The sequence below is a fragment of the Erinaceus europaeus genome, chromosome 6, assembly GCF_950295315.1.
Source record: "Erinaceus europaeus chromosome 6, mEriEur2.1, whole genome shotgun sequence".
Lineage (NCBI taxonomy): Eukaryota > Metazoa > Chordata > Mammalia > Eulipotyphla > Erinaceidae > Erinaceus > Erinaceus europaeus.
Genome location: NC_080167.1, coordinates 21,678,063 through 21,693,710, shown reverse-complemented (window position 1 = coordinate 21,693,710; position 15,648 = coordinate 21,678,063). Strand labels below are relative to the sequence as shown.

Here is a 15,648-nt window from a genome sequence, read left to right as displayed (position 1 = left end):
TACTGGCTCAATGCTCCCAAAGAGATAAAGAATAGGGAAGCTTTCAAGGTAGGGGATATGGAATTCTGATTAAGGGAATTGTGTGGAATTGTATATCACTCTTATCGTATGGTCTTGTTGATCATCATTAAAACAATAAAATAAAATAAAGTTATTCACATATATGTTGGTTCTATAATTTCATTAACTAAGAAAGGTATGTTTACTTGTATTACCCTTTTCAATGGGACAGTTTGATACTTTTTAAATGTTTTATTTATTTGTTTAAACATTATTTTATTTTGGATATAGAGAGTAATTGAGAAAGAGAAGGTAGAGAGGGAGAAAGATATAAATACATCTGCATCACTGTTTCATTGTTTGGGAATCCTCCCAATGCAAATAGGGTCCAAAACCTTGAACCAGGGTCTTTGTGCACTGTAATGTATACTTATCCAGGTGCAACAGTACCTGGTCCTGATTCTTTGTGCTTTTATTTTAGAGTTGTGTGAGTTTTATATGTATTTTGGCTTTCAAACCTTTTGTAAGATATGTGATGTATAAATGTGTTCTTCCAGTTAACATTCTGACTTTTTTGTTTTTACTTTAGTTTCATTCACTATGTAAAAGACTCTTTAATTTTTATTGAGTTATATGTTCCTATATGAGAGGAAATGTTTTTTTGGCTTTATAGTACATTTCATTCAATTCCTTTAATTGTTGCTCCAACTAACTTTTATTAGTACTGATTTAAAGTATGGTTTGAAATCAGGAAACACAGTACTGAAAAATGGACTCTATTATTAAGTGTAGTTTCTGAGCTTAACATTCACAGCACCTTGACTGATTTATCAATTGTGGGAATGACCACTTCTCATTAAAGTGAAGTTTTGTTAGAAAATTGAACGAAAAAAGAGAGAGAGAAGTACAGATGGAAAAAAGAAGGCAGTGAAGAAATTTGTGAAAAGACCCTGCTATCTCAAGCAGAGGAGAGAAATCTACTTTCTGGGGATAGACTCAGGGCTGAATAAACACAGGAAGGTGCTCAGGGAGTTTTTGTCTCACTTCCCCCTGGGTCTGAAGCACTGTGTGATAATCATTGCTATCATAAGACTGACAGTAGTAGTCAGCCTCATCCTCAGGCTGCAGCCCAGAGATGCTCAGGGAGGCAGCATTGGAGGAGCTGTCAATGGAGCCAGAGAACCGATCAGGAACCCCAGAGGGCCTTTTGTTATCTTCATAGATCACATTCCTGGGGGCACTGCCTGGGTACTGCTGGTACCAGGAAACATAGTTGCTTCCAATGTTGCCACTGCTGCGTTTGCAGGAGATGGTCACCTTCTGTCCTGGATTCCCAGACATAGAGCTGGGCTGAGTCAGTGTAAATTGAGACAAAGTTCCTGTGAGAAGAAAGCAACAAAAATCAGAGGACAGAACAGATCCTGCTCCAAGGAGATATCACAGTCCCAGATGATACTCAGTTGTCCCCCAGAATCTACTGCAGGCATCACCTGTGCAGTGAGCCAAGAGGGTGAGGAAGAGCAGATCCCAGGCCATGGCGGAGATGCCCTCAGCCTTTCCTTTCTCACACACACAGCCATGCCTGAGCCCAACAACCCTTTATGTCAGCCTTATCCAGGGAGTGGAAAGCCAACATGCAAATGTTCCCCTTGCTGGAGGTGGTGCAAGCACCACCTTCTAGTTATGTCAGCACTACAGGCTAAGTAAAAAATAGAATCCTGACAGACTATAAAGGCCTCAGATCAATGAAAGCAGAAGTGCTGAGAACTACAGAAGCTCAGAAGCAGATGGTCATACCATAGCACCCTCTGGTGCACATAAAATATATATAACTCTTGAGCACATGATTATATTCAAGGTCCCTCCAGTCTCATTTTGAGACCCATATTCAAAAATCTCAGCACAGTATTCTGTTATTTAAGCCTTTCTAACACTCGGATGGACCATGACATTTTGAACTGCTTTTTTTAATTTGTTCAGTATCACAATGTGAATAGGCTTTCTATGGAAGGAAATGGTGGCATGACATCAAGAGGGACATCATGGAACACATCTGTGGGCACTTCACTTACAGAGTATCCAGCCACTTAAATGGGAAGAGGGAAGAACCTTAGGACTGAAAACACATTTCAGCACAAGAAGAAGCCACAAAGCATAAACTCTCTGGGGCTGCAGGAAGGGGAATCCTGTGTGTCAATCAGGGGGCAATTTACTTTGAAGTCTCAATTAAGAAAAGCAGGAGGGAGTAGGATGGTAGTTCAGCGGGTTAAGCACAGGTGGTGCTAAGCACAAGGACTGGTGTAAGGATCAGGGTCCGAGCCCCGGGCTCCCCATCTGCAAGGAAGTCACTTCACAGGCAGTGAAGCAGGTCTGCAGGTGTCTATCTTTCTTTCTCCCTATCTGTCTTCCCCTCCTCTCTCTACTTCTCTCTGTCCTATCCAAAAACAATGACATCAATAACAACAACAATAATAACTACAACAATAAAACAACAAGGGAAACAAAAGGGAATAAATAAATAAATAAATATTTTTAAAAAAGAAAAGCAGGAAAGATTAGAAATTAAACATCAGGGGTCAGAAAATGATGCACCCAGCTGAAAGCACCCTATATCATGAGTGTTCACCAGTGCTCCAGCCCTCTGTCCTCATAAGCATTTGGGATGCTTCAGGAGTGGTGAAGCAGTCTACAGGAATCACTTTTTCTCCCCTCCCCTTTCAATCTCTCTGTGCTCTATCAAAATTATATAAATAGGGGCGGAGCCAAGATGGCAACTTGGAGACAACACCTGAATTGAGCTCTGCAAGGAAGCTGCTTCAAAACTGGAAAGTTTGGGTGAGCATAGGAGTTCTGGGTCAGTAGTGGGATAAGGGTACACTGAGTGGACAGACAGGAACTAAAAAAGAGTCCTATAATCCATATGTGGGCTGGCATAGAGAGGCCCAAAAAGTGCAAAGGAAATAGGGAGATTGGCTGGAATTTTTCTGTTTTGCTAATTCCCAACCCCTACACCAGCTACTCCTGTTAGGATTCCTGTAGATATAACTTCTTTATCAAGATTCCTGTAGCAGTAGGGGTGTCATTCCAATAAGTATCATTCAAAGGACACTGAAGGCAGCTAGAGCCCTATCTGAGTGACAGAAGACCTGACCAATCAGGGCCTCTGTCTTGCCTTGTGTAAAATACCTGTTTCTCCACTAACACTTGAGTTTGCCTGATAGTTACCTCTTGAAATTGCTTATTTTCACTTTGGTTTAGGAAGGAGATGAGGCCATGTGGAGTTAATCCATACTGGCCGAATCTGCAGAATGACTGCTAGGGATTTTTATTTAATTTGATTCTATCATTATTATTATTTGTGCTTGTCTCTTTTCCCTCCTCTCCGGTTCAGCATACTTAGCTGTTGCTACTTTTTCCAATGATAGGTGATGGGTGTGCTACATGTACTGGGAGGACAACTATTGAGGGAAAGGCTATCAGAATTAGTGAAATAACAGATAAGACTTTCAGGGAAAATACTATCTACCTCAATGTAATTAGAGAACTGAAAGCTGAAATGGATAAGCTAAAAGAACAACTAGAAGAACAAGCTAATACTATAACTGAACTGAAGAAGGAATCCAAGGGAATGGAAATCAGATTAAAAGAAGCAGAAAAAAGAATTAGCCAGACAGAGGATGACCTAGAGAAAGCTAAGAAGGGGGTAAAAGAGCTAAAAAAAAAAAAAAAAAAGATTGAGAGACAATGAAAACAACAAGGACATATGGGATGATCTCAAAAGAAGTAACATTCACATAATTGGCCTACCAGAGGAGAAAGAGAGGAAGGGGAAGTAAACATCCTAGAGGAAATAATAGAAAACTTCCCAGCCCTAAACAACAGAAAGAGCATTAAGATTCAAGATGTCCAGAGAGTCTCAAGACCTGAAAAAAACCAAGACACCTCATAGTTACAATGGAAGGAAGCAAGGATAAAGAAAGTATCCTAAAGACTGCAAGCGAAAAATAAAAAATCACATACAATGGAAAACCCAAAAGACTATCAATAGACTTCTCCACTCATACTCAAAATTCCAGAAGAGAATATCTGTTAAGCCCTCAATGAAAAAGTGTTTCACCCAAGGATAATATATCCTGCTAGACTTTCATTAGGATTAGATGGAGAGATCAAGAAGTCTCAGACAGGCAACAGTTAAAGGAGGCAACTATGATGAAGCCAGCTCTGAAAGAGGTTCTAAAAGACCTCTTATAAACAAGCGAATCACCATAATACTTGTCATATATCAGGGCAAATTAACAATTGCTGAATAATGGCATTACAATCCTTAAATCCCTAATATTAATAAATGTCAATGGCTTAATCTCACCCATTAAAAGGCACAAAGTGGGAGGATGGATCATAAAACACAACACAACCATACTCAGCTTGCAAGTATCCCACCTGACAGAACAAGACAAACAGACTTAAAGTGAAAGGATGGAACACTATCATACAGGGTAACAGACCACAAAAAACAGTAATAACAGCCATTCTCATCTCTGACACAATAGACTTTAAATTAAATAAAGTAATAAAAGATAGGAAAGGCCATTACAAAATGATCATAGAATCAATCAATGAAGAAGACTTAACAATTACTAACATCTATGCACCCAATAAGGGCCCATCTAAATACATCACTTATTGAAAGAGCTACAAAAATACATCAATGGTAATACAATAATAGTGGGACTTCAACAACCCACTCTCACACTTAGACAGATTAACTAAGCAGAGAATCAATAAAGAGAGTTAATCAAATAGAGGGATAGACTAGACCTCCTGGACATTTTCAGAGTTCTTCACCCCACGAAACTGAAATACACATTTTTTTCAAATCTATGCAGCACATGCTCAAGGATAGACCACATGTTAGGCCACAAAGACAGTATCAACAAGTTCAAGAACATTGAAATCATCCTAAGCATCTTCTCAGACTACAGTAGAGTAAAGCTAACACTCAACAACAAACATAAAATTACTAAAAGTCACAAAATTTGGAAACTCAACAACATACTGCTTAATAACCACTGGGTCAAAGAGGCATTCAAGCAAGAAATTCAAATTTTCCTTGAAGCAAATGAAAATTAAGAAACAGGCTATCAAAGTATTTAGGACACAGTTAAAGCAGTACTCAGAGGAAAACACATAGCCATACAAGCACACATTAGAGAAAAAGAAAAAGCTTAAATAAACAACCTGAATGCATGCCTTAGGAATTAAAGGAAGAAGAACAAAGGAACCGTAAAGAAACCAGAAGGAATGAAATCACTAAAATTAGAGCAGAATTAAACAACATCAAAAACAAGAGAACCGTACAAAAGATCAATGAAGCCAAATGCTGGTTCTTTGAAAAATTAAACAAAAGTGACAAACCACTAGACAGACTCACTAAGAAAAGAGGGAGAATATTCAAGTACATAGAAGTGTAAATGTTAAAGGAGATAGCACACCACCTAAATAAAAAAAAAAAATCATGTGAAGTTTCAACACACAACTATATGGCACAAAGCTAGAGAATCTGGAAGAAATGGAAGAATTCCTACAAATATACACCCTTCCAAAACTGAAGCAAGAAGAACTATAGAACCTAAATGCACCAATCACAGACAAAGAAATAAAAACAGGTATCAAGAAATTTCCCAACAACCAAAGTCCTGGGCCAGATGGCTTTACAAATTCTACAAAACCTTCAGGAAACAGTTAGTATCTATATTATTCAGGCTCTTCCAAAAGATCAAAGAAACTGGAACATTCCCTTCCACCTTCTATGAATCCAACATCACCCTGATACCAAAAGCAGATAGGAACACAACAGAAAAAGGAAAGCTACAGACCAATAGCTCTGATGAACATAGATGCCAAAATATTGAACAAGATCCTAGCCACCTGGATACAGCAGTATATCAAAAAGTTTGTTCATCACAACCAAGTGGGATTTATGCCAGGAATGCAAGGCTAGTTCAATATAAGTAAGTCAATCAATGTCACTCAACACATCAATAAAAGCAAAACCCAAACTACATGATTATCTCAATAGATGCAGAAAAAGCCTTTGACAAAATTCAATATGCATTCATACTCAAAACACTAGAAAAATGGGAATAGATGGGAAATTCCTCAAGATAGTGGAGTTCATATACAGCAGACTGACAGCTGACATCATACTCAAAGGACAGAAGCTGAAAGCATTCCACTCAGATAGGAGACTAGACAAGGCTGTTCATTATTACCATTACTCTTCAACATAGTATTGGAAGTTCTTGCCAAAGCAATCAGGCAAGAGAAAGGAATCAGACGGGTACAAATTGGAAGGGAAGAAGTCAAGCTCTCAAAATTTGTAGATGGTATGATAGTATACAAAGAAAACCCTAAATAATCCAGCAGAAATCTATTGGAAGTTATTTGGCAATATAGCAAGGTGTCAGGCTACAAAAATCAATGTACAAAAATCAGTGGCATTTCTTTATGAAAACACTAAATCTGAAGAAGAATATACCTATAATTCACTCCCATTCAGCAAACTTAGCAACAAAAAAATGATCCTATTAAATTTCCTATGCCCTGGTTCATGATTTCATATCTGGCAAGTCACTCTGATGAGGCTGCTAGTCTAAACCACTTCAATGATTCTTCACTGCTGCCTGAATTAACATTCAGAAATTTGCTTCCCCTTAAGGTGGTTTTATGGTTTGATTCAGCCTCCTTCTCATTGAACATACAGTCTCTCCTCTTGTTGGAATATTTCTGCTCTGACCTTAGAAATTCTCAGACCCGGGGAGTCGAGCGGTAGCACAGCGGGTAAAGTGCATGTGGTGCAAAGTGCAAGGACCAGTGTAAGGATCCCGGTTCGAGTCCCTGGCTCCCCACCTGCAGGAGAGTTGATTCACAGGCAGTGAAGCAGCTCTGCAGGTGTCTATCTTTCTCTCCCCCTCTCTGTCTTCCCTTCCTCTCTCCATTTCTCTCTGTCCTATCCAGCAACAATGACAACAATAATAACTGCAATGATAAAAAACAGCAAGGGAAACAAAAGGGAATACATAAATAAAATAAGTATGTAAAAAAAAGAAAGAAATTCTCAGACCCTGTCCACTCTTTTGGTCTCTATACCTGTTCCTCCTCTGTCTGGTGTGCGTGAAGGAGAGGTAGATTTCACTTAAGCTCAGAGTGAATGCCCAAAATTTGTATCACTGAATATCTATTAAGGTTGAAGCAGAGGCACATCATCACAAATAAGAATTAACTACTTTATATCTAATGCACAATGAGGAAGTTACTAATAACTATAGAAAATAGCTCAACTGAATCACACACATCATAACTGTAAAAGGTGGTAGCCTTGAAGTTCCCTTTTTATGCAGAAGTTTTTAAGTTCTTTTTAGTATAAGTTGCTTGTAGTGTGAGATGGAAAATTCCCTGCCCTTTCCCCCTTGAAGAATAGGACCTAATCAGTAAGCCACCGGTTGTTTACCAAAAATCAGTAAGCCATCAGTTGTTTACCAAGAATCAGTAAGCCACCGGTTGTTTACCAAGACCCTACAAACAGGCAGAGCTCATCAGGGCCTTTGCACTAGGAAATTATTTTCTAGGAAGGGGCAGCTGATGGTGGGGAGATGTGGTGACCCTACCTGGCTAGATTCTATTGGTTGTGTGATTTTACAATGTTTGAAACTAGCCCGCGCTTTGCTTTGAATGGATCATGCTTTTGCTAAGTTTGAAATGATTGGATTTTGCGTTTTCTATAGCATGTTATTAGATATAGGCTGATAAGGTGATGTGTTCCCCCTCCCTGAGTGTAGTCTAAATTCCTATAAATTGTGTGGTTTGAGCTTTGTTCAGGGTCGAGCTGGTAGACTGCTGTCAGTCACCACTCGGCCCAGATTCGAATTTGTGAATAAACATCTTTTGCTTCCTTGCAGTGGATGGTGGTTTGATTTTTGCTTGCTAACAATAACACATAGTACAACCTCAACAATTATATATATAATTTTTTTTCTGCCACCAGGGTTATCCCTGGGGCCTAGTGCTAGCACTATGAATCTTCTGCTACTGGCAGTCATTTTTATTTTCCTTTTTTCTTTCTTTTTACTTTATTTGAAAGGAAAAATTTGTTGTAATTTTAAATTTAAAAGGATTTGTGGTGGCTGCTGTGGTTTGCAAAAGAATTCACAGCGAGGAGCTGAGAACTGGTTTAAACAATACAATGTTTACTAGGGTGAAACAGGTAAAAGGCAAAACAAGCAATTATCATCAAGGGTTAAGAGTACAACAGGTCCATAAAGTCTGAGTATAGTTATTAAATATTTACTCCCATAAGATAAACAATTATCAGCTCTGGTAAAGGTTGTTCATGGCTGTAAAGGGATCTAAAAGTTTACCAGCTAGCAGAGTCACACATGTCCAGTTGCCAGGAGAAGTAGCCATGGCAGTTACCTGGCACCCCTCTGCTGAGATGCTTCTGACCAGGAAAGGAAGCAGCTGCCCAAAAAAAGCGACCTGCTCAAAGTCCTATGCTTTTATACATTTCCTTCTCTGTCTGTCCTGCTTCAAGGTGATGTCATTTGTATGCTAATAGTCCCAAACTCCTGCTGGGGTAACAACCATTCCTCACTTCTTATTATAGACATGGACAAAATGTACAGTCTGTATGAGCATAGGATAAATAAGCAAATCTTCAGTGATTCTAGGGTTACCCCTGAAATCTCTGCCTTCACCACCCAGAGTGTGGGTACCATCACTGGGTATCAGATAAGGCCCTGTTAGCCTGAAGACCTGTGGTCTAGTATCTGTGTCTAACCCAGAGATGTGCCTCACTCAGGGAAGCTCAGAAAAGAGACTTACAGACGTGTCCCCAAGTTCAAGTGGCTCCTACCTAGGTGGCAATCATGGCATATTCAGGGTGTTGGACTGCTGCAATCCATGTTTCATCTTGTATTATTATGAGGAGTACAAAGATGAGAGGGGTTTAACTGCTCAGCGTGGGACCAAACAGGACCTGTGAATGATAAACTAGAACAACCATACCTTCCTTATGCCTTAAGTTAGTAATTTTATTGATTTCAATCACAAAGACTGGACAAATCACGAGGCATCTGCTGGAGAAGGAATAGCTTTGTGCAGAAAAGGAACACTTAGCAGCTATATTATTAAGCTTCTCTTACAAGCATCAATTCAAGCCTCCCTCTGCTTTTCAAAGAGCAGAAACATCTCTCTCATCTGTGGATATCGAACTCACAAATCCATGATCTCTCTTTCTGGAATTTTCTCACCAGAGTTCTCTGTGGATTTTTGGTTGAGGAGATGAGATTAGAATTTCATTTATCATTTAATGGTCCACGTTGAACATCTTTTTAACAAATGCTTATCATACTGACAATTAGATAAGTAACATTCTAGCAGACATTCATCCAACATCCCAGTATTCTGTTGTTTCTTGTGTTACATTCTGCTCATAATTTACTCTGACAATCATGCCTTGTCTGTTTCTTCCACACCTGAAGGGCCATCATGCTAGTACCACTATGGCAAATGAACCCATGGAATTCAACATTTTATTTTAAAAGCAATGACTTTATAGACTTATTGTCTAACTCTTAATAGGTCTTCGTAGATTCCCAATCTTCATAAAAATTGTAATCTGCAATTTACACGAAGTGAAGTGCAACCATATTTGCCTAATTTGTTATCTCTCTAATTATGGGGCAGCACAATGTCTATTCCAGACAACATGACCAGTTGCCAACTACTATTTGTCATAGGGATATAGATGTAGATATTGTAGTCATCCTGGGCTATTGTGGTTGTAATTCAAGAGGAATTTATCTTCTATCTCACACATCTTTTATTCCAGGCAAACTGTTTCCATCTGTACCTGTATTGTTTTGATTTTTCATGTTTTGTTTACCTCTTTTTCTTTTTTTTCTTTTTTGCCTCCAGGGTTATTGCTGGAGCTCGATGCCTGCATTATGAATCCATTGCTCCTGGAGGCCATAATTTACCATCTTTGTTGCCTTTGTTGTCCTTGTTGTTGTTATTATTGTTATTGTTGTCATTGCTGCCATTGTTGTTGGATAAAACAAGGAGAAATGGAGAGGAGGATAAGACAGAGAGTGGTAAAGAAAGATAGACACACTGCTTGTGAAGCAACTCCCCTGCAGGTGGGCAACCGGGGCCTCCAGCCGGGATCCTTGCACAGATCCTTTCACTTTGAACCATGTGCACTTAACCCACTATACTACCACTCTGCCCCCTTTGTTTGCCTATTTTAACTTTTGAATCTTCATAGATTTTTTTTTTCACCAAGGTACAGCTTAGCTCTTACTTAAGGTAGTGCTGAGGATTCAACTGAACATCTCGGAGCCAGAGGCAGGAAGGTTATTTGCATAACCATTATGCTGCCTCCTCAGCCTCTAAGGTATTTGTAATCAATCAGCAAGTCTCAGAATTCCCTAAACAATCTTAAGAAAGAATAATCTGGTAAAAGCCCGGTGTTTTCATTTCTAATTGTTTTACACACCTATTGTAAGACGGCAGGCCTGGCAGAAACAGATACATAGATCAATGAGACAGAATACAGATTTTAAAAAAAGAAGAAGAAGACTCAGGCATGTATGGTCAGAGGTCAGAGAAGTGTCAAATATAAAGTCTTAACCTTGTTATCTGTACTAGACAGAGAGATTGAACTCAGAGTTGAATTGAGATGGTAGAGGCCAGGACAGACCCAGGGAACAGTGAGAACAGGATTCAGGTTCCTTGTCTCACAAATCCCCTTACCTCATTGTAATCAGGGAAAGGCAGGCAGGATGAGGGTGAAATGCAGGTTCTATGTCCTGAGCTTCACAGAGGACACCCTGTAGTTTAAACTTCTTGAAGGAAGGGATTCTGCATTCTCACTGTGGGCCCAACCCCTTCCTATTCTGGGCTTGACAAATGGGAGGGGAGACCTGAGGCATTAGCTTAATTGTGGTGAAAATGTTGGTGCTTTGTAATAATTACTTTGTGTTGTATAAAATTTTTTCTACTGGGGGAAGGGCAGTGGCACATCTGGTGAAGCACATATAGTACTATGCAGAAGAACCCTACAAAGACCTGGGTTTGAGACCCCACTCCCCACCTTCAGTGGGAATGCTTCACAAGTAGTGAAAGAAGTCTGCAGGTTCTATCTTTCTCCTTCTCTATCTTCCTTTCCTCTCTCAATTTCTCTCTGTCCTATCAAATAAAAAAAAATTAAATGAAGTTTTGACAGGGGTTTGGGAGAAACTGGAAAAAAGACAATTTCCTGTGAAGGTACTCTGAATTGCCTGGCTGGATCCAGGACTCTAAGTCAACTTCAGCTCTGCAATAAAATGCATGTAACTTCTTTTTTTTTTTTTCCTAGTATTTTCCTCCTGGAAGTTTTCCTGCCCTGAGAGAAGAAATGTCTCTGTGTTTTCTCTGGTTGAAATTACCTGATAGGCTCCCTTCAGGTTGCTGTAAAGTCTTCCCCAACACAGATACTAGGGACAGAAACTACAGCAAAGTCACAGACTCAGGACAGGATCATTAAGTTCAGAGCGGGGTCTTTAGGAATTCATCACATGAACAGCTGAACAACTTTTCAACCCAGAGTAATCAAGATCCATCTTTTATTTAAATTTTATCTGTTCCTAAATGATATTTCTAATTTATATTTCACTGAGGTTCTTGTGTGTCCTCCATTTTAAAGACTTGTTTTTCAGGTAAAAGGCAGTAAAAGTTGAGAAACAAGCTGACCTCTCCCCAGGAACACTTGGGCAATTTGGGCAGCTATCAATAACTAGTTTAAGCCTGTAAGGGTGATGCTCATGCAAAATAATGTTTATGTGACAGTTAAAATTTAAAAGTTCCTGTTCAACTTGACCCACTTAGTTTGCTTCTGAATACCTGCTTTGCTGAGATAAAGATTGGCACCATAAATAGAGACTAGAGTGTACTGTTTAGATAAAGATTAGGGTGGAATATTCCATTGGCTTTACTCAAGGTAAAGATTAAAACATAATATGCATCTGTATTCTTTGGGTAAAGACATCCTGCTTGTGTAACCCCCATCCCTGAAGAGTCTAAACAGAGGGTCTTAGAGTTGCCTGAAGTTCCCAGCACAGGGAGTGGTCCCAGCTAGTGAACCCTCAGAGTCGAGTTCCCCTGTATGTGTGTCTGTGTGAATAAATCTTTGAACATCATTACTCTGTATGTGTCTGTCTTGGTTTGCTATCTGGCTTGGTCAATGGCATCCTAACACCAAACTTAATCATCCTCCATCCTCTGGTATTTGTGTGGCCTTCAGAATGTAACCCTTTTGTTAACAAGGCCCATCTTGTGGTCCTTGCACACACAACTATGAATCTTTAGCCAACCTTTCTTTGTGTACTATTTTAATATAAAAAAGAAACTTTGCATGGTCCGGGAGGTGGTGCAGTGGATAAAGCATCGGACTCTTAAGCATGAGGTCCTGAGTTCAATCCCCAGCAGCACATGTACGGGGGTGATGCCTGGTTCTGTCTCTCTCCTCCTATGTTTCTCATTAATAAATAAATAAAATCTTTGAAAAAGAGAGAAACTTTGCTGGGGTCAGGTGGTGGCACACGTTACAATGCACAAGGCCCGGGTTTGAGCTCCCAGTCCCAACCTGCAAGCTCTGTGAGTGGTGAAGCAGTGTTTCAGGTGTCTCTGCCTTCTTTATCAACCCCCATCCCTCTTGATTTCTGACTGTCTCTATTCAATGAATGAAGATAATTTAAGAAATGTAAAAAATTTTTTTAAAAATCTTGGCTGAAATTCAAGGCCCAGAAGTTGTAGTGTGAGGTAATTCTGGGTTGGCACCAATAAACTGCTTCCCTGCACCCTGTGTATTGTGGCTTTTGTTCACTGATTCCTTGTTTACATAATGTCTTCATTAATCTACACATGAGTCCTAAGATGATGCCAACTCTAATCTATTGACACATGGTCATTCTAGTTTTCCAGACTTTAACACATGTGGAGTTGCTTGAAAAATTCTTGTTGGAAGTCAGGCAGAAGCACAGCAGTTAGTTAAGTGCAGGTGGTACAAAGCACAAGGATCCCAGTTCCAGCCCCCAGCTCCCCACCTGCAGGGGAGTCACTTCACAAGCAGTGAAGTAGATCTGCAGGTGTCTATCCTTCTCTCACCATCTCTGTCTTCCCCTCCTCTCTCCATTTCTCTATGCCCTATCCAACAATGATGACAGCAATAATAACTACAACAATAAAAAAATAACATGGGCAACAAAAGGGAATAAATAAATATTTTTTAAAAGAGAAAGAAAAATTCTTGTTAAGAAAATAAATGAACAACAACAACAAAAACAGAAATGTTGGACTGAAGAAACAACCTAATGGTTATGTGAAAGACTTATGCCTGAGACACCAAAATCCAGGGTTTAAAGCCCAGTACCAGCATATGCCATAACTGAGCAGTGCTCTGGTCTCTCACTCTTACTCTTGCTCTCTCTAGCTTTCTCATATAAATAAATTTTAAAAATATTTTTAAAGGAAAATAAGTATCAGGCCATTGAGCAGTGGTTAAGCACACATAGTACAAAACAACAGGACCCACTCAAAGATCCCAGTTTGAGCCTCTGGCTCCCCACCTGTCGGGGAATCGCTTCACAAGTGGTGAAGCAGGTCTTCAGGTGTCTCTCTTTCTCTCTCACTCTCTAAATCTTACCCTCCTCTCTCAAATTCTCTATGTTCTATCCACTAAAACAGAAAAAATGGCCGCCAGGAGCAATAGATTCGTAGTGCAGGCTCAGTGATAACTATGGAGGAAAGAAAGGAAGGAAGGAAGGAAGGAAGGAAGGAAGGAAGGAAGGAAGGAAGGAAGGAAGAAGGAAAATGGAAGGGAATTCTATGGATGTTATATTACCACATACACTGTGCAAAGGTTTTTTTTTTTTTAATATTTTGTCTATTTTAATGAGAGATATACAGAGAGAAGGAGAAAAGTACTGTTCAGTTCTAGTTTATAGTGGTGCCGGGGATTGAACCTGGGATGTTTAGGGTCTTAAGCATGAACAACTTTTTACATAACCATTAAGCTGTCCCTCAGCCCTATTGTGAAAAGTTTAAAATAGTAATTTCACAGCTGGTGTAACCAAACTCTACTACACACTGGCTTAGACTGTGTACTGGCCACATCTGAGTACTGCGTGACTGGTTTTCTAGTAGAGAGATGGTACAATAAACCTCCAGACTAATGAAAGATATAAACAGAACTCAAAAAAAAAAAAAAAAAAACCAGAACTCAAGATCAAAAGTGAAGTAGTACCTGACAACATGACCTTTTTAACCCAGTGGATTTAAAACTAGCATGATATTTTATAGGAGATAACTAAAAATGTATTCAGGTGGCTTTATGTATCATAACTTAGATGGGTTGCTTAACCAGTGTGTGATGTGTAGAATCCAACACTGCTGTAGTATAGCCTATAATGCACGGTCAGTCCCTTCACAAGCAATAACCCTCCACAGCACCAGTGATGACACAGTGCATACACACTCTGCTTAAAAGTGAAATCTTCTCCATGTGTGATTCTGAAAACAACAGGAGTTCATCTATCAAAACTGGGAGAGTGGAAGCAAAACATTAAAATACAAAGAATTTGGCACAGATATTTGGACAGCTGACATGACAGACCTGGTGAGGAAATAGGAAGTTGTCAAGGCAGGGAGGGCTATGAGGAGTTTTGGTCTCACTTCCTCCTTGTTTTGAAGCAATGTGCATATAGTAGCTATCATAACCAGACTGACAGTAGTAGTCAGCCTCATCCTCAGGCTGCAGCCCAGAGATGCTCAGGGAGGCAGCATTAGAGGAGCTGTCAATGGAGCCAGAAAACCGATCAGGAACCCCAGAGGGCCTTATGTTATCAGCATAGATCACATTCCTGGGGGCACTGCCTGGGTACTGCTGGTACCAGGAAACATAGTTGTTTCCAATGTTGCCACTGCTGCGTTTCCAGGAGATGGTCACCTTCTGTCCTGGATTCCCTAACATAGAGTTTGGCTGAGTCGGCGTATATTGGGACCAAGAGCCTGCAAAGAGTAAATAACAAAGGTCAATGAGGACAGAACAGTTGTTGCTTCAAGGACAGAGCATATCCCTATAGAACTGCCTGCAAGCATCACCTGTACAGTGAGCCAGGAAGGTGAGGAAGAGCAGAACCCAGGCCATGGTGGAGATGCCCTCAGCCTTTGCTTCCTGGCCACACAGTCCTGCTTGAGCCCAACAACCCTTTATTTATGTCAGCCTCATCTGTGGGGCGCAAGGTCTCCATGCAAATGTTTCCCTTTCTGAAAGCAGTACAAGCACCTCCTTCTAAAGTCTGGAGTCCAGCTTAACCAATAAAGTACCTAAGAGACAGGAAGGGCATCACCCTTGGGATGGCAACAGAAAAGGAGGGCTCACTGTTAAGCTCTCTGGAAAGGGTGCCTAGACCAGAGCGCCCTCTGTTGGAAATGCAAAAATATGTAGCTTCTGTGTAGGTTATGGTGCTCAGGGTCCTCCAATCCCATTTCCAGATCCCAGATTCTCTACAAAGGATTCTGAGTTTGTTTTTCTTGTTGTTTTGTTTTGTT

At 40.0% G+C, this 15,648-nt stretch overlaps 2 gene segments (V, D, J or C); both read right to left on the bottom strand.

Moving 5' to 3' along the window:
• Positions 1-996: 996 nt before the first annotated feature.
• On the bottom strand, positions 997-1,577 carry LOC103127082 (immunoglobulin lambda variable 6-57-like). The segment is given in 2 exon segments: positions 997-1,379; positions 1,491-1,577. Coding segments are annotated over 2 exon segments (429 nt in total).
• Positions 1,578-14,659: 13,082 nt separating this feature from the next.
• On the bottom strand, positions 14,660-15,271 carry LOC103127086 (immunoglobulin lambda variable 6-57-like). The segment is given in 2 exon segments: positions 14,660-15,105; positions 15,199-15,271. Coding segments are annotated over 2 exon segments (492 nt in total).
• Between the last annotated feature and the right edge of the window lie 377 nt (positions 15,272-15,648).